This window comes from Geotrypetes seraphini, chromosome 7 (genome assembly GCF_902459505.1).
Source record: "Geotrypetes seraphini chromosome 7, aGeoSer1.1, whole genome shotgun sequence".
NCBI classification, from domain to species: Eukaryota; Metazoa; Chordata; class Amphibia; order Gymnophiona; family Dermophiidae; genus Geotrypetes; species Geotrypetes seraphini.
This window is the reverse complement of record NC_047090.1, coordinates 43,655,144-43,678,348: the sequence shown is the minus strand read 5'-3', so window position 1 is coordinate 43,678,348 and position 23,205 is coordinate 43,655,144. Positions and strand designations below refer to the sequence as shown.

At 41.4% G+C, this 23,205-nt stretch overlaps 1 protein-coding gene across 1 annotated transcript in view; it reads right to left on the bottom strand.

Moving 5' to 3' along the window:
* B4GALNT3 (beta-1,4-N-acetyl-galactosaminyltransferase 3) overlaps nucleotides 1-22,918 on the bottom strand; it is a 251,193-nt gene extending 228,275 nt beyond the window's left edge. Inside the window, exons 1-2 of the mRNA XM_033951856.1 lie at nucleotides 22,898-22,918; nucleotides 17,362-17,473 (exon numbers count right to left, since the gene is read on the bottom strand). Coding sequence (XP_033807747.1) covers nucleotides 17,362-17,473; nucleotides 22,898-22,918 — 133 coding nt within the window. The remainder of the gene's footprint in view (nucleotides 1-17,361; nucleotides 17,474-22,897) is intronic.
* Nucleotides 22,919-23,205: the final 287 nt, after the last annotated feature.

The following is a 23,205-nucleotide window of genomic DNA, read 5'->3' as shown; positions in this document are numbered from 1 at the left end:
ATGTTATTTCAGTGGTATCTTACACCAGAAAAGATACACCGATTTTATCACTGTGGAGATGGCCACTGCTGGCGTAAATGTGGGTGTTTGGGCACCTTTGGACATATCTGGTGGGATTGTGTTAAGATTGTACCCTTTTGGAAGATGGTTCAACGACTGCTTACTGATGTACTACATCTACCCATTCTATTGCATATGGAAATATTTTTACTTAACTTTCCGTTGGGGAGCTTGGATGTAGATCAGAATCACTTTGTGGCCCTAGTTGCAACGGCAGCTAGACTTACTGTGGCTGCGTACTGGAAGCGCGACACGCTGCCTTCTCGTACTGAATTGTTACATAAAATAGACCAAATCTACCTGATGTCTAAATTGACTGCTTTAAATAATGATTCCTGTGGCACGTTTCATCGCCAGTGGTCACGTTATGGCCTTTGGCGGGGTCTTCTTTGAGCTGTTGCCACTTGTATTTTCATTTTCCTAAGGTTTCTGGTTTATATTGTTTCACTCGGTGGGGGGTGGGGGGGATTATGTTGATTCTTATGGGCATTATACTTGAATTGTTGGAATGCTGCCTGTGTATTGTTATCATTTTGCTCAATAAAATATTAAATTTCAAAAAAAAAAAAAAAAAAAAAAAAAGAAATGGAAGGATTATCAGTTCCATAATGAGGCCCATCTAGCCTGTGCTATATTGGGAGGCAGCTAAAGCAGTGCTGAGGGTGAAATTATTGCCTATGCTAGTTTTAAAAAGAAGGCTCATGAGACAGGTACGGGCGGACAGGATGTGGTATGCATGTCATCCCACCCCTTTCCGCAGGAGCAGTTTTCTGGCCTCACAGGCCTCTTTAAATGAGTTATTGCAGGCCTGTACGGCCCAATCACTTCAGTACTTTAAACACCAATTTTATTTATACCGTAATAAGGGTGGGCGGCTTTTGGCTAATTTGGTGCGCACTTCAGGTGGCCCTTGGTGGATTCTTTGGGTGCTAGGAGAGGGGGGAACTGGTTAGTACTGACTAAGTGATTGTGTAGGTTTTTCGCCAATTCCATCAGAAGCTGTATACCCGTTCTATAGACCCGGCGCTGCAGAGTGAGCTGTATCCCAACTCCTCAAGTGTCTGCTCATCATCAATAGATGTTAAACGCTCCTATCAAAAAGATGTGCGGAGAGTTGAGTCGGTTCAGCGAATGGCCACCAGTTAGGTCTCAGGACTCAAGGATCTCCCGTATGAGGAACGACTGGGTAAGTTGCAGCTGTAGTCACTCGAGGAAAGCAGAGAGAGGGGACACATGATCGAGATGTTAAAATATGTCACAGGCCGTATCGAGGTGGAAGAGGATCTCTTTTTCCTTAAAGGACCCACGGCAACAAGAGGGCATCCGTTGAAAATCAAGGGTGGGAAATTTCATGGCAACACCAGAAAATATTTCTTCACCGAAAGGGTGGTTGATCGCTGGAATAATCTTCCACAACAGGTAATTGAGGCAAGCAGCGTGCCAGATTGTAAGAAAGGATGGGATTGGCATGTGGGATCTCTTCATGGAGGTAGTTAGGGGGTGGGCCATTTGTGTGGGCAGACTAGATGGACCGTGGCCCTTTTCTGCCATCATGTTCTATGTTTCTGTTTCAGCTGAGGAAGTTGCTTTGGTGATCCAGTCTAGCTCGCTTTGGAAAGCCCCGGGTCCTGACGGGTTTCGCACTGAGTTTTATAAATTGCTTTCCATGGAGATCACACTGGTACTGACCTCCACCTTCAATGCATATGTTGAAAGGGGGTCCTTACCATTGTCTTTGCGTGATGCTCATATCGTGGTGCTCTTGAAACCTGGCCAGGATCCCACCTTGCCCAGCTCTTACCGGCCTATATCCTTCCTTAACGCCAAGGTGAAACTTTTCGTTAATATCCTGGCTAATAGGATGGACTGTATTCTTCCTGATCTTATTGCTGACCCTCAGGTAGGCTTTTGTTCGCCACCATCAGGTGGCATGCAACCTTTGACTTTTTTAACCTCTCCAGAATTTGTGGTTCATCATCATGTGCCTTCTCTGCTGGTGAGCTTTGACGCAGAGAAGGCCTATGATCGGGTCTCTTGGACTTTCTTGTTTACCACCTTACGCCATTATGGCTTTGCCAGATTTTTTCTTGACGCTATTTCTGCTCTTTATGCTTCCCCTTTGGCGGCTCTTTGGGTTAATAGGCTGCTCTCTGAGCCTTTTGAAATTCAGCAGGGTACTAGGCAGGGCTGTCCCTTATCCCCCCTTTTGTTTGTTCTTACCTTGGATCCTTTAGTGCGTGATGTTTTGCAACACCCTGATATCAATGGGGTGACCATTGGTACGATAGAATATAAATTATCGGCATTTGCAGATGATCTCCTGGTTCATCTTACTCATCCTGTCATGGCCCTGCCGGCTCTCTTGATGGTGATGGCTGAATATGTGGACTTTTCTGGTTTTTGGCTGAATCTTGATAAGTCCTTGGCACTCCCTACTATTCGAGCGGTTTGTGAAAATTGGCTGGGAGTCTTCCTGTTGAAATGGGCGGATAGGGCCTTTCGCTATTTGGGTGTCCAATTGACTCCTTCAGTCTCTTCCGTTAAGCAGGCTAACTTGCATTTGCTTTTTGAAACTACCCGTAGCTGCCTGGAGAATTGGAAGTTTTTTCCCCTTTCGGTACATGGTCAAATTCATCTCTTCAATATGGTTATCTTTCCCAAATGGCTTTAGGTCCTGCAGATACTGCCTATTCGTCTCTTGCAGAAGGATCTTCAAGCATTGTATCAGATTTTATCTCAGGTTTTTTTTTGGAGGGGAGGGGGAAAGCCTCGTGTGGCTTTTCGGTATCTTGGGTATGCTGGGGTCTTGGTCGAGGGGTGGAAAAGGTGTTCCCGATATGCAGAACTATAATCAGGCCTGCTTACTTCACTATTTGGGGGACTGGATCTTGTTTTGCTTATGAATTGGCCTTTTATCATCCCTAGCAGTTGTCTTCTTTGTTACATGCTCCTTGATCTTCCCTCCCCTCTTACTTGCGCTCTAGTCTTTTATTGGGCTTTTACGCGATAGCTGGAAGGTTTTGGCGCTCAGCTTGGGGAGGAACCCGGGGGTGTCTGATTTACTGCCTATCAGGGGAATCTTTAGTTTCTGCCCAGCTGGACTTCTGCCCCCTTTCAAAGCTGGACCCAGTTGGGCTTCACTATGTTAGAGCACGTTCTTACTCCGGATGATAAGCTCCCATCTTGGCGTACTTTCCAACTTCGAGATGGGGTTCGGGCTGCTGATTTTTTTGCTTACTTTCAATTGGGTCATTATGTGCGCTCTTTGGAAGGGGAGGGTCTGAGGCTGGGATTGTGAGTAAGGTCTGTGCCTTTTTCGGTCCATTTGTGGAGGACGGCTTGTGCATTTTGGCGTTGCATAAGGCACTGTGCATTCTTGCTCCGCCCAGGTCGTGGGAGTCATTGTGTGCTCATTGGGCTCCAGAGTTGGGCCTGCGGCCTGATTTGGATATGGGACGTCTTATTCAGCGTATCCCAACTCTTTCTGTTTTGGCTGAACTTTGGGAGTGCCAGCTTCAGGTGTTGCACCAGGCATATCTTATGCGGGCTCAATTATTTCACTCTGGTCTCGCAGAGTTGGCGCAATGCAAGAAATGCACAGGTGCTCCTAAGTCCTCTTTGCATGCTTTTTGGAGCTGCCCAGCGGTCAAGGCATTTTGGAAACGAGTGGTTCATTATTTGGGGCTCCTGTTAGGCTGTTCTATATATCTCTCATTCCAGCGGGGTTTCTTTTAGATAAATATAAGACTTTTTGATTTCCTCCTGGTGTTGGCCGGCTATTATTGTGGAAGGCAGGGTTGGTGTCTGAAACGAACAAGATCCGTTTCTTGGTCCCGAAATCGTTCTGCAAAACATTCTATCATCTATTACAGACGTCCGGAGGCAATTTCCTTAGGTAAGAAGGATTCACAGAAGGCCCAAAGAAATTACCTGTTTTATTTCCAGAATACATTCAGTTATATATCCTTTCACATGGGTCAGTGGTAACCATCACAGGAAAAGGGGGATGGACAAGAGAGGGGAGGGGGTGCGTGAGCAGGATATGTACTTCATTGTTTAAATCTTAAAGGTGTTAAGAGCTGTGGGGGGTTGAGCCTTCATGTCTCAGACAACTAACCTAGTTAACATAAATTAAATGACCTCTTCCCAAACCATTAAGAGAGTAAACACCCAACATTCTACATTTGATTACTTCCAGCATGGACAGAGACAGAAAACTTAAAATGTGTCCTTTCATAGACAGAGACAGAAAACCTATCCTTTCCTTTCAATCCCCTCTTACATCATGAAAATGACGTCATAAATGCACTGCATGAGCGTGGAGGGAGAGATATTCTAGATATGTCCTTGAGGAGGGGTTTTAGGGGCTGCAATATGAGTCAAACAGCGCAGGAAGCATGCGAATAGGAAGGGTGTCCTTCAGAAAGAATATGCAAGGGCATAATAACCTTAGCTAAAGCACACTGGCCTATCCACTGGCTGGGTAGTTTAACACAGAGTCGAAGGTCTCCACAGAGCCAGTAAATATCACCTAAAGCAAAATCTGATGCTGCAACAGTGAAGCATACCTATAATTTCCAAAAAAGAATACTAGGCTGTAGTTACATTTCCAGTATGCCTCGGACAATAGTTTCTGATTAATACATTAATACATTTTAGCTAATCATGATTTAATCAGGACTACTTGAAACCGTCTTCCTGCCCTCAGGGTCTATCTGCATCCCCATGCCAGAGTCAGATTGATACAATTTCCCATAGGCCTTTGGTGACACCAGCTATGCCAACCGAAAATGCTGAACGCCTGCAACGGCTATGCTGACATCTTCCATATTCTTTGAAATGAAAGCAAACTTGTGGTACCCTTAGCCAGCTTGCCTCGCTTATGCCTTGCCAATCTCTAACAGTATATCATAGCTGTCCTCCAAGCTATGAAGATGAACAGTTCCCATTATGAGTTCAAACCTCTGTCTTAGGTTGCATAGGTCGTATCTATATCTTACCCGTCGTTGAGCGAATGAACAGTACATAAGGGGTGTAGGACACTTTCTCAGGAGGCCCAGGCAAAAAGGTACAAGGATGTCATAAGAGAGCATGTAAGTATGGGATATGGGATAATATTATCTCTGACCCTGGTAATGGTAATGCAATAGGCCATGCCAAATTAAAACCAAATTAGAACCAAATTAGCAAGTTGTCAGAGAAGATACTGGAAATTCATGTATAACTGCCTTAAAAGCTGGAGGGAACTTTGTGAGAAAAGAAATGTACACGTGTTTCACTCTACAGCAAAGGAGAATCATAACAATACATAGCAAAATTTGTAGAATAGTTAAGATAGGATGAATTAAAACATTAAATACATGGTTTGCAGTGGGCGAATACCCAAAGAAAAGTTCCCAAACTGAGACATGAGCGTCTCGTAGCAAATTTTCTATAGTTTGTGCAATCTGTCCATTTTCAAAAGTGATAGTATGATTCACTTCTTTGGAGGTTTTCTTAAGTTGTTCAATGTAAGTATGGAGTTCAGTAAAGTTCAGCAGCTTTTGGAATGTCTCATTCCCCATTCCAAGAGGTAGTGGATGTACAGCATATGAAATAAAGTCTGAAATGTCCATAGAATAGGTTAAATAGGAGGAATTGTACAGCAAAGCGTTCTTAGGAAGGTGGCTATCTCCGATGAACAGGAAACATTGTGTACAGCATGTGTGGAAAAGTCTTTGCAGTCAGGGTGCAGGGAGATGAATTAGTCCAGCAGGAACCGGCAGTCTCTTTAAACTGGTGAGATGGGATGAAATGATGTTTGCACAGGATCTGATGTTTGCACAGGATCTTTCAGTCACTGCAAATTAGTGGTATTCACCCTTGAGATGGAATGATGTTTGTGCATACAGGGAGGGATTTGAAAAGAGTCCCGATATCATTCAGCAGCTGTACTCCAGTGTGATCCAAATAAGAGATAGAAAATGGAGGAGAAACCATGTTGCCTGTACTGAATGTAGAGAGAGAGAGAGAGAGAGAGAGACCAGGTTGCCTGTACTGAATGTGGCAACATGTGACATTTACTTGTTATAGTTATGGCAAAAGAGAGACAATATTCAAGTTCTTAATCAAACATTCCAAAAAGATATGTTTTTGTGTGCCGCATATAACTATTATGGCAATTCAGAGAGACCATAATTCTGTACTGAATGTATTTAAAAAAAATTATGTCAGTCAGAAATGTGTACTGAATGGTTCATATCAAGTGAGCACCATAGAATAAACACTGTATAGATATAGAATAAAACCTTTTCTTAAAAATAACTAACTAAGCTACATTTAGCATATGCAAATTATAGGGAAAAAAGAACACTGCGCATTTGGGCTAGTAAAAAGTGGGAAAAGAGCTAGCTCTAGAAATGGCCAATATTATATATCCTGGGGTACCCCTCAAACCAAAACAAGTAGACAAAACACAGACCACATGGCACAGACAAGACACAAAACACATAGCTCTAGGCTTCAAACTATTCTTCCATCGGTCAAGTGTTCGGAGCTGAACTTATCTCTGGAAATAAACACATTGTTATAGAAAAACAAAACAGAGATGAACACATGAGTAAAGTATATGGACAAATAATACATATCATAACCATCTCATATTTAGAAAAGCTAATGTCTCTTTGGATCGTCTTTATCTCTGCAGTGACAAAGAGGATCCCTGGAAAACACCAGAAATATCCTAGTGCCAAAACTGGGATGGGCATGCATATATCCGAACCGCTGCTAAGAAAAAGAAAAGAAAAACACATTTTAATTTTGCAACATCCTAATTTCAGCTAAAACAATAGGAAGGAATTTTTTTCCAAATCACAAATGTGCCAGCTGTGGCTTTCCAGATTTTATCTTTAATAGTCCTGTTCATGCGTTCGACAATACCGGAACTCTGTGGGTGATATGGGAGATGAAATTTCCACTCAATGCGGAATGCGATAGCTAAATCTTTGCATACTCTGGCAGTGAAAGCAGGACCATTATCTGAGTTGATGTGTGTGGGACATCCCCACCTAGGTATGATTTCGCGAAGTAAAATGTTCACCATAGTCTGAGCAGTTTCATTTGTAGTGGGAAAAAACTTCAGGTTATTGGGAGAACATGTCAACAATAATAAGGGCAGCTGGTATACAGGGTTTCCCCTCTTTGCACCAAAGTCCGTCCAAAGGGCGGCTTTGGGCACCGGCCAGATTGGCATTGATTAAGCCAGTGACCAGGGTCTCCGCAATTAAAACATCCAGTACTTCTAGATGGATTATTACCATCTCAATCGGAGACAGGGGCCCGCCCCCTACGAAACCCATGACCCCCTCTTCCGCGAGGAGCGGACAGGCGCGGTCCCCAGGTAGGTAGCTGGCCCTAATAATGCAGGATTTCCCGAGGCTTAGAGATCTCAAAGAGTGTTGCGTAGTGGTTAGCGCTACATCCTAAGGAACCTGAGGCTTGGGGGTTCAAACCCCGCACTGCTCCTTTTTTCAATCTGAAATTATGCACGAGAACTAGTGGGCCATTCTGAAATCATTTGTTTGACCAGAATCTGCAAAGGAGAACGGAGGTTAGAAAGGAAAGTCTGAAGTAGGGAATCCATATTTGCAGGGGCACTAAGTCCTGCCTCTTGGGTCCAGGTTTCATTAAACCTCTTCCACACCTATCAAGCTCTGTCTGCAATCCTAATCGAATCACATTGGATTCCTGTTACTCATCGCATTACCTTTAAAATCCTACTTTTAGTTTTTAAAACACTGTCTCTGAACGAACCCCAATTCATTAATAACTATTTACTCCCCATAGTATATCACTTTCTTTAAGATCCATTAATCAAAAACTCTTAACAATTCCATCACTGAAAGTTATCGGAACTCGTCATCATGATATCTTCTCTGTAATGGCCCCACAATTATGGAACACCTTACCTCAGCATGTAAGAGAAGAAAATGACCTAAACCATTTTAAAAGCAATCTGAAGAGCTTCCTTTTTAAAGACTCCTTTAATTTATTTATTCCCTATTCCTATTGCCCTCACCATTCACGTCTTCCCTTGTGCTCTATTAATACAATTGTAGTTCTGCCCTTTCTTCCTTATGCATCTGTTAGTTTGTATGTCAATATGTCAGGCTCATGTAATTTACTATAAATAAGCATATGTGTACACCTTTTGTTTTTTTATTTGTAAATCGCTTAGCAAATTAAATTAAGCTATTCAATAAGTTAAAAATAAACTTGAAACCTGAATCTCACAAATTTCCATATTTTTCTTGCTCTATCTGTAAAACTAATTCTGGCCCCTGTATTAATTAAAGTTAATTTATCCTGACCCTCTTTAAGACAATTGCCTCCAAATTATTCAAAATACTGCCATTAAAATCATTTCACCTTAAAAGCTCAAAAATTTGATCATGTCACACCACTTTTGATTAACTCCCATTGGCTTCCCATAGATCATTGATTTACTTATAAAATAATGTTACTGGCCCTCAATATCAAAAAAACCAATTTTATGCTATTTCCTTGGAAGGATAGTTTTCCTCTTGTTTCTCCAATTTCAATTCATAACGCTCCCCTACAATTAGTTAAAAATACAAAAATTTTAGGGGTAATCTTTGATAATAAACTTAATTATCATGATCATATCAGTAACATAGTGAAAACTACCTTTTATAGGTTACGTAAAATTCGTTCCATCTCTAAATTTCTTTGTCCCAAAGCACTTACTATATTGATTCACTCTTTGGTGATGTCTAAAATTGATTATTGCAATTCTTTATTCAAAGGAATTGCATTATATGAAATAAAACGACTACAAATTATACAAAATACAGCTATAAAATTAATAACTAAGTCTAAAAAATTTGATCATGTAACACCTCTCCTCAAAAAGGCTCATTGGCTCCCTGTTATTCATAGAATCACTTATAAGTTATGCATAATTATTTTTAAAACTCTGAACAATAAGACCCCTGCATTTTTATTTAGGTTACTTATTCCATATTCTGCAAAGAGAACTCTACGATCTAGCGAACAAAATCTGCTATCTATTCCTTCATTAAAAATTATTAATACGAGGAGACAATTTATTTTTTCATGTACAGCACCGCAGACATGGAATGCCCTCCCTATTTTTTTTTACGGGAGGAGAAAGAGTTTGGAAAATTTAAAACTGAGTTAAAAACCTTCCTTTTTAAAGATGCCTTTACAACATAATTTTATTATTGGAGTATCATATTTTACTTTGTTATACCTGTGTTACCTATTTCCCTTTTGTATTTTCCCTCAATGTTTCTTCTTTACTTTAGGAATTGTATTTCATCCCTCCTTACCCTATGTTTAGTAATGTTAAAATTAAGAGTAATTTACCATTATTTAAGTATTTGTACGTATTGTATTGTTCTCTAATAATTGTAAATTTTAAAGTGTACATCGCTTAAAATGTTTGATTAAGCGATTGATCAAGTCACCTAATAAACTTGAAACTTGAAACTTGATACATAAAACCTTAGCTTCCGGTCTACCTGATTTCATCAACAGGTTATTAATCTCCCACAATCTGCATCGCACATTACATTCTTCTTATCAAAACCTATTATCCATTCCCTCTTTAAGACACCTTGGCACCGTGCATACTAATAAAGTTCATCACTTGATAAATTTAAAACTAGCTTGAAGGCCTTTCTTTTTAAAGACGCATTTGGAGTATAATAGTCCTTTTAAGGACTGTAATGGGACTTTGCTCCTTGCTTTTCTTATTCATTTTAATCTTTTCTACAAAGTGCTAGATTATTTATTTTTTGTTTCCTCCCTTTTGTTTTCATCCTTCTCTCTTTCTTTTTCATTATAATTTGTTTTGCTTTGTTTTTAAATATATGCCTTTCTGACTGTCTGTTTTAATAATTACACAAATGTATTTCTACCCTTTTTCATTTTGTTTCGGTAAGTTCCCCAAACAAACCTGAAACCTAAAACGGAATTTATTTTTTATTTTTTTCTTTTCTTTCCGGCGACACAGCACAAGAAACGGCAGAAATTTAAACCTATAAGCAGTGCAAACATATACGGGAAAGACAAGCTGCTGAAAAGTTCTCAGCCGGCCTACAAACAGTGCTGAGAACTAGTCAGCCTGCTTGTCACTACAACAAAGAGAGAAGGAGGGGCTGTCCTCCTCCTCTTCCCGCCAAAGACTGCCACAGAATCAGAATCAGATCTCCGACTCCAACTCAACCACTTCACCCATACCACACATCCACAACCTGGTTAAGCCCTACAGGGTTCACCACTTTCACCTATTCAACATTTACATATCCTCTCTAGGACACCCACTGCAAAAACCAAACCTGATCTATTACATATATGCAGACGACATCTCCATCCTAATCCCAGTGAATAGCATAACCAATGAAACCTCAAAATACATTACTCATATAATGACCGAAATAGAACATTGGACAAGCAACTTCAAACTGAAACTTAACACAGAAAAAACAAAAATCTTCCTTGCAAGCCCAACGGATAAAATTACCAATTCAACGCTACATATAAAAGACCATGATTACCCAATTACCAACACAATAAAAATATTGGGAGTCACATTGGACACACACACCTCACTATGATTGAACACACGAATATTGTGGCAACAAAATGTTTCACGATGCTATGGAGATTAAAGACCATCAAAAAATACTTCGACCCACTATCGTTTAGATTACTAGTGCAATCACTAGTGCTTTCTACCCTGGACTATTGTAATATCGTTTATTTGGGTATCATTCAGAACTCAGCTGTCCGCTTGATATATGGATTAAAAAAGAATGACCATGTCACCCCCACCACAAACCACTGCACTGGCTGTCAGTTGAGGCAAGAATATTATTCAAGTTCTCCTGCATATGTTTCAAGCTAGTTTGGGGACTAGCATCTATGTATCTACAAACCCACTCTGCAATCCACAACCCAACAAGACAAACCAGAAACAGCTATCTTTTTTTTTTTTGCATACCCAAGCATAACCAATTGTAAATACAAAACCTTTCTGGACAGAACCTTCATGCTCCAAGCAGATAAACAACAACATTGGCTAGACAGTCACATTAATAAAGCCGAACTGACCTACAATGCCTTTTAGAAAACTCATAAAAACTACCCTATTGGACAGATACATCACCTAAACAGAACCTCACCAAGCACTCTTTCTTTTCACAATGCTCTCTGAAATCCTAATTCGTGCTGTTTCTGAATCTCTAAACAAACTGTACATTGTAATTTTTTCCCTTTTTTTTTTTTTTTTTCAGGAAAGCTGTGATTTTTTTTTACAGGTCAGCTCCGAAATTCTTAGCAAACATTATATTTTGTAATTTTGATTCCTAATAGTCTCTGTACTCTGTACTCCCTCCACATATTGTAAATCGCTGAATGTTCAGCTCTCTTAAATGTAAACCGCCTAGAAGTCGCAAGATTGTGGCGGTATAGAAGAATAAAGTTATTACCATTATTATTATTATTACTGAAGCAAACAAAGTCTCATCTGTCTAGGAGGTGGAGAATCCTAAGTGCCTTTATGACCCATTAGAAAACAATATCACAATGCAGGAATTTTTTCAATAAAAAACAATATAACAATGCAGAAATTTTCGCTTACCTTACCTTATAAGCGAGGTACATTAATAATATACAATATACAGTGGTGCCTCACACAACGAACTTAATTCGTTCCAGGAGCAAGTTTGTTATGCGAAAAGTTCGTTATGTGAAACGCGTTAAGCGCAGTGACTAACGACTGCCTGCAGTGCCTGCGCGGAAGGATGCAATACATCGGCAGCGATCGTGGAAGCTCGGGTGACTTCGTTGTGTGAAACGAAGTTCGTTGTATGAATCATGACATGAAGTTCGTTGTGTGCAGCGTTCACTGTGCGAGGCGTCCTTTATGCGAGGCACCACTGTAATCTTATACTCTATAAAATCTTATCTAAGCGATAGAAGAGAAAAGCGCATGCAAAGAATGGTACAGATGACAGAATGTGCAGACGTTTCTATAACTCCACAATAGAGACTTTCCAAAAGTCTTCACTTAATTTCATTCTTCCCGAAAGAATGGCAGCTGCTTATTTTCGCGGCGGGAATTTACCGAAAACTCCACATTAATATTTGTCCTTGCCAAAAGGACAGTAACCGCGGCGGGTTTACCAAAAACCCTACAATTTAAATAAAGGGTTGGAACATGATGCCAATACCTGTGAGTATTAAAGAACAGAATTCAAAATTCAGAAATACTCACAAAATATTGGTAATGTCAAGTCCATCACGGACGTAGCCCCCAAATTGAAACGAACAAGATCCGTTTCTTGGTCCCGAAATCGTTCTGCAAAACATTCTATCATCTATTACAGACGTCCGGAGGCAATTTCCTTAGGTAAGAAGGATTCACAGAAGGCCCAAAGAAATTACCTGTTTTATTTCCAGAATACATTCAGTTATATATCCTTTCACATGGGTCAGTGGTAACCATCACAGGAAAAGGGGGATGGACAAGAGAGGGGAGGGGGGTGCGTGAGCAGGATATGTACTTCATTGTTTAAATCTTAAAGGTGTTAAGAGCTGTGGGGGGTTGAGCCTTCATGTCTCAGACAACTAACCTAGTTAACATAAATTAAATGACCTCTTCCCAAACCATTAAGAGAGTAAACACCCAACATTCTACATTTGATTACTTCCAGCATGGACAGAGACAGAAAACTTAAAATGTGTCCTTTCATAGACAGAGACAGAAAACCTATCCTTTCCTTTCAGTGTCTATGAAAATTTTGGGTGAATGGGTTTCGGACCGGGATCCTTCTTATTGAGCTTGGCGTAACCGTTTCCATGCTTTGACGTTGCTTGAGAGGGGTCGGGTGCGTCATTCCTTGCGACAATCTAATTTTTTTTTTTTTTTTGCAGGTTTGGGGTCCTTATATATACTCCTTGTCTCATAGAACCTGTAGTATGATCCTTAATGCCTTACCTGTTTAATTTACATTGAGCGGTGATGGGTTGACAGCCTTGGGGTGGACTTTCCCCAGCCTGATTTGAGAAACCACAACTTTTTTTATTTAATTTTTTTTTGTTTTGTTTTGTGTAGGGGTGCTGAGGATCTTTGGGTGGGGGGGGGGAGGTCCTCTGCATTGATTTTTGGGGCACAGAGTTCAGGGTCCTGAATGTTACGCTTTCCTTTTGGTTTTGTTCTGACCTCCTCAGTTAGGTTGTTTGGGGCTGCTTACTTTCTCTTTTCTTGTAGTGTGGGGTAGGGGATGGGGGTATAGGGGGGTGGGGTGGGGGTGGGTTGTTGGGAGTGGGGGATACTTGCTGTATACTCTTTGAGCAACTGTATATTCTGTATTCATTGCCCTTTTGTTTTGGTGTGTTCAATAAAAAAATTGTTTCACGGTAAAAATTCCCTTCATAAATAAATACTAGAATAGATGACATTTACATTGCTTATGCAAGAGTCTGTCAATGTTATGAGCGTCTGTGTGCATAAGGATACAACCACTGAATTACTGACGTCGGCTGGTGCCAGACTCCTGGCAGTGCTGACAGGAAACTTCTTCTGAAGAATCCACATGAAAATGCACTGAAGAGGAAAAAAGCAAGGGAATAAGAAATTGGAAAGGCCGAGGTTCCAACATTGCGAAAATCACAGAAGGATGTCGGTGAAGACAAGTTCCACAATGAAACAACCACTTGGAGGAAAATTGAGCAGGAAAAACCTGCACAGAACAAGAGCCATGAAGTGGGGAGAAAACAATATGGCGATCCATAAGGCCCTACCAAGCCAAACCGATGAGGTAAAAGAAAAAAAATAAACTATAAATATTTAGGGGTTTTTTTGTGGGTTTGTTTTTTTTACTGATTTAACTTGTTTGGTCCTTGAAAGCTAAAGGCAAGTAATTTTATTTTAATATTTATGCAGTAGTTATCCTAACTTGAGCAACAAAGCAATCAAGGTTTTTGTTACCATTTGGATCTTCTTATCTTTACGAACCTGGATTTTCAGCTGACAGAAATTAAATTGAAAAAAGAGAACAACTGCAGATGGTGGATAATGAAATGAGTGTTTGCTTGTCAACTATCGAGCCGCATTTTAATTTCACTCAAAAACAAGCTAATCCATCGCAATGATTAGCAATTTTATTCTATCTACTTTAGTTTCACCGTTGTCACAATTACCCATACATAGCTTAAAGAACTTTAAATAAAATAACTATCAAATTTCAATTTTTTGTTGGTTTAGCAATTTTATAATTTCAATTATAATATGCCAGGAAAAACAATTGCTCCATTTAGTGTGCCAGGGTTAAAAAAATTTGAGAGACTGCTGTAGAGGCTTGTCCAGCAACATAGAAAGAAGTAAGGCCTCCGGGGTTGCATGTTTTCTGTGTCCATGATAAACATTTATTCTCTCCTTTCTTAAATTCAACAATTCTATATGGTATTTGATAGCTTACAAATGTGTCAGAAGACAAATAATTTTATAGGAGTTGAAATTAACAAGTGTGATAGAACACATTATGTTTTAAAGGAAATGATAGTCAATGTTAGATGAGAGAAGGCTTTATTGATCAAATCCTGTCATCTATCAAGAATATATGGTCTTAACAATGATTCCCAACCAAGTTAAATACTGAGAAGCAGACCCCGGCATCAAGCCCACAATCACATCAAGGTTGAATTATATTCCAGATAATATTACAAACCACTTAGCCTTTATTCTTTTGAGATATGATTTCACCTGGGACTGCCTGATGTAATTACTACCTTAAATTTTAGTTTGTTATTCTCCAATGTGTTAAGACACATCAACTTAAATTGGAAGAGAATTTGCTTTGTTTTCCTTGGATTAAAGGCAAGGAATAGAGGGCATAATGAAAAGCAATACTTTTGTATGTATGAAAGAGTTATAATTCCAGTTCAGAGCACAGTGGAAGATTATTTTAGAGTGAAGATGAAATGGATGTAGAATTTTATTTTGTGACGGGGGCATTACTTTTCAGATTAAATTTGAAGGTGAGAAGAAGTGCAAGTGAAATTGGAGTGAAAAACAAGATTCCAATGAAAATGGACAGTTGCTGAACAGTTTCCCTCATGAAATACTAATGGTTCCTAAGGAGGGCCACTGCATCTGCCTCTTCTGATTTCTTTTGACTTTGCTTGTTTTTTTCTTTTGACTTTCAACAACTGTAAAAGAAAGCCTTTTACAGGTCAGGAGACATAAAGGGAGTAATTTAAGAATGCTTCACCCCCCCCCCACACACACACATATAAAGACTGAAAATCACTCACAAAATTGGCACGCAGTATACAAACGTAAAAAGTAGGCACAGTACAAGACGGTACCTATTGCGATCAGCACAAAACCATTCCTAAGGCAAAGTTGCAACCTATTCTTATACAAGCACAAAGTATATGCATGAATCTAATCTAAACTTTCTGGGGAGCAGGTGTGAAAGAGTTATGACAGCCCGCTTTAGAAAAGGCATAGTTTGCCTATGTAAAGCAGGTGCCTTCTTGAAATTCAGATGACCCTGTATTAAAATTCCCCCGTGATCTAGAAACAGGGACGAAGTGTGAGATAATAAAGTTTGCGGACGACACCAAACTATTTAGTGGAGCTCGGACTAAAGAGGACTGCGAAGAATTGCAAAGGGACTTGAACAAACTAGGGGAATGGGCGACGAGATGGCAAATGAAGTTCAATGTTGAGAAATGTAAAAGTATTACATGTGGGAAGCAGAAACCCGAGGTACAACTATACGATGGGAGGGATGTTATTGAATGAGAGTACCCAAGAAAGGGACTTGGGGATAATGGTGGACATGACAATGAAGCCGATGGCACAGTGCGCAGCGGCCGCTAAGAGAGCGAATAGAATGCTAGATATAATCAAGAAGGGTATTACAACCAGAACAAAAGAAGTTATCCTGCCGTTGTATCGGGCGATGGTGCGTCCACATCTGGAGTATTGTATCCAATATTGGTCGCCATACCTTAAGAAGGATATGGCGATACTCGAGAGGGTTCAGAGGAGAGCGACTCGTTTGATAAAAGGTATGGAAAACCTTTCATATGCTGAGAGATTGGAGAAACTGGGTCTCTTTTCCCTGGATAAGAGAAGACTTAGAGGGGGTATAATAGAGATTTACAAGATCATGAAGGGCATAGAGAGAGTAGAGAGGGACAGATTCTTCCAACTTTCAAAACATAAAAGAACAAGAGAGCATTCAGAAAAGTTGAAAGGGGACAGATTCAAAACGAATGCTAGGAAGTTCTTCTTTACCCAACGTGTGGTGGACACCTGGAATGCGCTTCCAGAGGACGTAATAGGGCAGAGTACGGTATTGGGGTTTAAGAAAGGATTGGACAATTTCCTGCTGGAAAAGGGGATAGAGGAGTATAGATAGAGGTCTACTGCACAGGTCCTGGACCTGTTGGGCCGCCATGTCAGCAGACTGCTGGGCACGATGGACCGTGAGTCTGACCCAGCTGAGGCAATGCGTATGTTCTTATGTTCACAGTAGTAGAACTTTAACCCTGCTTGTGTAATTACTGCTTTAACATCGAGTCTAAACCACTGCTTAGCCTCAGAGCCCGCAAACCTTTCAACCTCCCGGTTCTGCAGCTTTTTTGTGCAGAAAGCATTCGTTTTTCCATCGGCAATGATGCTCGGGTGCAAGCTTAGACCACATGGTGCAACAAATGGGTTATTACGAAATAATCACTCTCAAGTATTCACAATGACGTGTTTTAGACTGCGCGCAACTGTTAGTGAATTTTATGTTCAGAAAAATGGAGGCAATAACAGGGGGGAAGAACCCCAACACTACTACCTCACCGCCCAATCATCGCATATTCAAAAACTTGTTATTGTCTAAATTATTTGCATTTTGTGCCACTAAGGCTATGCTTTTTGCTCTTGCAAGTTACAAGATAAGCTTGCCTTCAGATTTAAAACATAAATTATAAGAGCAAAAAGCATAACCTTAGTGGCACAAAATGCAAATAATTTAGACATCTGCATTCTTACATTTTTGCATTCTGTGAGCATAAAATTCACTAACAGTTGTACGCAGTCTAAAAACATGTCATTGTGAATACTTGAGAGTGATTATTTCATTGAATTTAGGATACTCCTTTTAATCACTCGACTCTCGGAAGTTTTGGAGAGTGGTTTTTTTCCCCCCCCTACTTTGGTTCATTTGACCGAGTCCCCAGGCCGCCTCCCCAAACTTCAACGGCACTTACCGCGGTTCAGGGGGCTCTTGTCTTCCAGGGCCACCAGCTGCACATACGCGGTCCAGAGGCAAACCAGCAGGAAGCCGACGGCCACCAGCAGCCGGAACCGCCTCTTCAGCGCCTTGAAGGGCAGTGGGGGGCGCCACCTGCCGCCCGCCCACTGCCCCCGTCTCCGTGGCAGCTTCAGGGCTGCCGGCTCCTCGCGCACAGAGCGCTGCGCATCCTGCGCTCGCGGCCGTACATCCTCTCACAGCTCCCTTCCCTCACCTGCCGCCTGCTCTGCCAGCCCCTCCCCTCCCGCCCTTCAGCACTTGTATGCTCCTCCCCCCTGGCGTTCCCACCCCTAGGGAGAGACTTCACAGGATAACTCCCAACCCGCGGTTGCCCCCCCCCCCCATCAACAGCGCGCTCCCGTCCCTGCGCGCGCGCACTTTGCTTCTGGGCTAAGTTGGGACGGAACCCGGTCTTGCTTTTTCTTCCTAGGCAGAGAAGATCCAGGATCCTCTGATGAGGAACTAAAAATAAATGGCTCATTCTATTCCCCTGCCTCTCCCTCACTTTTTATCTCCTCTCCCACTCTCCCTTTGTCACCCTGCTTCTTTTTTTTGCAATTCTTTATTCAATTTTTAAACTACAGAAGTGCACAAAAATAATACATTTACATAGAATCTATAATAATAAAATGGTAAGCGCGCATACGCACTCTCACCGCGTGTTCCCTGAGATCTGATCTGTCGGGATGTGCCGGCAAGAGTGCGCATGGGCGCTTACTACGTCACTGGAGGTGGAAAAGACAGCAGACTTCCCCCCTCCCATCAGAGCAGGCCGTGACAGCGGCGGAGACCCTCCTCGCCATTTTTTAACTCAAAGCCACTTCCACAGCTCCTCTCTTGAACCACACCAGGCAGGGATCGAGAGAGGCGCCGCGGCCTCGGCTTTGAACTAAAAATGAACTTTGTCATCCGGAGCCGGTAAATAGGACATCGGGAAAGCTGAGTATCTTTTACTTTCGCCCACATCTCCATTTCTTTTCTACTCCCCAGTTTTCAAGGCCCCTCTCTCATACTTAAAATATATTTACAGAGCTGGGGGGGGAAGCGCGAGGCTGCAGCGGCCTTCCTCCCCCGGCTCTCCCACGGTGCGGCTGAGTGCTTTTGGCTGATGAGCCTCTTCCAAGACTACGCCGCTGCAGTGAGGGGAACCGCCATGGCACCTTCAAAAGAGAATGCTGCTGCATAGGGGCAGGGAGAGAGACAGATAGAAAGAAAGACAAATAGTGGGAGGGAGACAGAAAGAAAAGAAGAAAGAGGGGCAGGGAGAGAGACAGAAATAAAGACAGACAGACATATTTTCTAGCACCCGTTAATGTAACAGGCTTAAAGACTAGTATTAAAATAAAACACATTAAACTTACAAAAAATTATTAAAAGGCAAATTATTCCCCCCCTCCACCCTTCCACCTATTAATCCACAAATAGATACCGTCAAGAAAAATCAATATATACCCCTTAAACCAGGGGTGTCCAACCTTTTGGCTTCCCTGGGCCGCATTGACCAAAAAAAATGTTTCTGGGGCCGCACAAATGCTGCAGCAAGACATAGGAGGGAGCCAGCAAGATGATAAACATCTGGGGTAAGCAGAGGAAAACACTGCATCGCCCTCGACCGGGGCCGCACAAAATACTTCACGGGGCTGCATGCGGACCTCGGGCTGCAGGTTGGACACCCTTGCCTTAAACCAATTCCAAAACTACCCCCATCCTGGATGTTTATGTTTAAAGGGACATCTAAAAAGATCAATCTTAACAATATTTAGTTAACGGTTCCCAGACATCCATAAATTTTTTGTAATTTCCCTGCTGAATGACCATAAACCGCTCCATTTTAAAAATGAAACAAACAAATTCCCCCCAAAATGGGTCGGTCAATTCAGCCAGCCGTAAAACAATCAGAGCGCAATATTCCTCTTGCCTTGCAGGACATGCTTTCATAGAGCAGGTTTTGCTGCTGGCTTCGTTTTTTTTTAAGGGCACGCCCTTTATCTTTATGTTTTATGTTTATTTTATGTTTATTTTATTAATTTGATGAATCGCCTATCCATAATTTACTAAGCGAGTTACAATAAGATATATAAACATATTAAAAAACATACAAATAATATTATATAAGGTAAAAAACAGACTCATAAACAGACGAAACAAGAATACAAAAGGATAAAAGGGGAAAAGTTACATAGTAAATGTTTTGAAAAGAAGAAAAGGGAACATTCAAGGAAAAGACATAAGGAGGGATGACTTAGCTACACTATTTTATTTCCACTGCACTCATTAAGTTGTAGTTTGGCTGTACTCTGGAAAATAAATAAGGAAACCAAAATTACATTGTACAACCACATTACACTCTGATTAGGAATAATCATATATTAAAATGCAAGTACAGTACGTGCAATCAACAATTTAATTTTTTAAATTTCAGCTCCATACAACAATCTCCAACCTTAAATATTCTATGTATGAATATCACAACAAAGAAACAGTAAGATAACTCACATTTGAACAATAATTGTTTGTAACAATGCCTCGACCAAGTATAAAAACTTAACAAAGCTCTCCAAATCACTGTATCACTATAACCTAGCACAAAAAAACACCCTGTCATTTTATGTATCTTAAGGAAAACTAGCCATCCTGTACTTTATAATTCTGCAGTTATTCATAGGGGAATTCATTTTATAATAAGATCCCCAGGGAAACATCAAAGCAGAATTCCTTTTCAGTTGGAAAGGCCAAACAAATTAACCTCCACTCCCCCACTTCAGTTTCCCAAGTTACTACTGTAATGTTGTGTGGAACAAGTTTTTCAAGTTTATTAGGTTTTTATATACCGCCTATAAAGGTTATCTAAGCGGTTTTACAATCAGGTACTCAAGCATTTTCCCCTATCTGTCCCGGTGGGCTCACAATCTATCTAACGTACCTGGGACTATGGAGGACTGAGTGACTTGCCCAGGTCACAAGGAGCAGCGCAGGGTTTGAACCCACAACCCCAGGGTGCTGAGGCTGTAGCCCTCCAACCACTGCGCCACAAAAAAAGGTTGGTTGGCCCATGGCCCCAGTGGTTCACTTCATTCCATTGCCTATGGGTGATATTCAAAAGGGTGCTATTTTAAGCTTGTTTTATAAAGGCAATTTAGGTACATATGTGCCTTTAAATAAACAGACACCCGGAACCAGCCCCAATCATGAAAAAATGCACACAGACAAATTTACATCAGGCCCTACAACTGTACTCCTGGTAATATCAAGATGTACTCTGCAGTAAAACTGCGCATGATCATTTGCACATACACTTCCCTCTCCATATTTGCAGGAGTTAGGGTCAAAGATGGCCCACAAACACCAAAAAAATTAGAATAACTTTTTGCTATCATATTCGCTGGGTTTGTGGTATAGCCTTCATACATACCAAAAAATTGCAAATAAAACTTATCATTGGTATTCTCGATTGTTTTTTAAAAACAAGTTATGTACACTTTAGCAGTATAATTAAAGTATTTCACACCAGTGTTTCTCAACTTCTTCAAGCAAAGTACCCTCTAAGCCAGTGGTCTCAAACTCAAACCCTTTGCAGGGCCGCATTTTGGATTTGGAGGTACTTGGAGGGCCTCAGAAAAAATAGTTAATGTCTTATTACAGAAATGACAACTTTACACGAGGTAAAATTCGTTATAGTTTTTCACTTTCTGCATGTTGCACTGCTTTCAGCTGTGTATAGCTGAAATTATCAGAAGCAATTAAGGAAAGATTTATAAACTATAGAGTTTTACGGTGACGAGACAAATGCGCGCCGACAAACAAGCGCTGACAATTCAGCGCGCCGCAGGAAAACCTTCTTTTAAAGGGCTCAGAGTTTTACGGTTACGAGACAAACGAGCGCCGACAATTCAGCGCAAGACTTCAGCGTGCCACAGGAAAACCTTCTTTTAAAGGGCTCAGACGGGGGTATGTGTAGGGGGAATCCTCCCACTCTACTTAATAGGGATCACGCTGCTTTGCGGTGCCGTGTTGGGGGAGTGTAAAAGTTAAGTTTTCAGTATAATGTGGGGTTACAACCCCCTAAACCCCCCCCCAATGCCAGCGCAATCCCTATTAAGTACAGTGGGAGATTCCCTACCTACACCCCCGTCGGAGCCCTTTAAAAGAAGGTTTTCCTGCGGCGCGCTGAAGTCTTGCGCTGAATCGTCGGCGCGCGTTTGTCTCGTGTGCTTAAAGACTATGAACTGTACAGATGCAGGAAAGCACTTGTGTGAGGTTACAGCAGTGAGGCAGGCAACGTTCCAGAACAATGGTAACATAACGAGGGCCTCAAAATAGTACCTGGCGGGCCGCATGTGGCCCCCGGACCGCAAGTTTGAGACCACTGCTCTAAGCTAAGCCTAACAAATACCAACAGAGTACCCCGCCCAAGCTCCACCCCTGACTCCACCCCCATAATAACAGTATTAATTGAATGCAATTTCTTCCATCCATTTTTCATATACACACAAGTAGTATAATGGGTACACCTGTCAAAATGATTGACAGCTGTCAAAGATAAGGATTGAACAATCAGCATTCACTTCTGGGCTAAGCCACGCCCACTCTCCACCCACACCATGCCCATGCCCCGCCGAAACCCTGCCCATTTTTACCCAAACCCCATCCATACTATGCCCACTTTTCCCTTTGCCTCACCCACACCACCCATGCCCCACCCACGCCCCCTCCCATAGGAACGAATGATGGTGGCCCCACCCATGCCCCACCCCATGCCACATCAGCAGAAATGCACTTTCTGATGATTTTTGACCCCAAAAATATGCTTCCTAATGACGTCAGCAGAAATTGGAGTGCCTGCGCTACCAGAAGTGCACATTCTGATGACGTAGGCGGAAACAGGGTAAATGAAGCACCAAAAATGCGCTTTTCTGACCACGTCTGTAGGGGTGTTTCCTTATTTGCACCTGAAGGTTAGGCCTCTCTGACATCATCAAGCCTGAACCATTGTCTGCAAGAAATCTTTCCAGCATGAACTTTGCAAGAAGAGAGAAAGAAGAACACATCTTTGCTGTTTCTGCCTGATGCATTCTGGGTATGTGCCAGAATGGTATTCTAGTCAAGGATATTCATCTATGTCTTCATAATTAGACTGTGTGATTCTTGGGGGAGTTATACTTCTATCCTGTTCTTATCTGTCTAATGGCGCCGGTGTCTCCCAGCCTGTATGAGACCTTACACAGAAAGGCTATTCATCTAAGATCTGTTTCTGGATTGGTCTAAGGAAGTCATCTGACAAGGTCCAAGTGAAAAGTTGCTAATTATAATTACCAGGATGCGAGGAAGCTCACATCTTACCACAGGTGTCCTGCACGCATCGCTTTCTTAATAATTAGACCTGAACAGTTACCTCGTGTGACTCTCTGCTGAGAGAGAGTGAATCGGACCTTAAACAGCTCTGAATTCCATCACTTCAAGGAAACTTGGCTGCCAATAAATTATAGCTGTACCAGTGGCTGACGAACACTCATTCCTGTAACCAAAGGATTTTCTACGTCTACTAAGCTAAAAAGAAACGATTTCCATTTCACCTAAGTTTCGGCGGAGGCCTTACTGAATGGTGAGAATAAGGAATTTATTATCTTATCAGCTGGGGTTAGATAAGTGCATCCGATTGTGATATAGGATAAGGTTTGTAAAGCTACCTTGGTGATAACTGTAATCATTTGCTGCTAATCAGAGATTATTATTATTATAAGGAATTGTTTAGTGTGTGTAAGAATTAGTTTACTTAGTTATCTAACAAGTGCATTGTGAT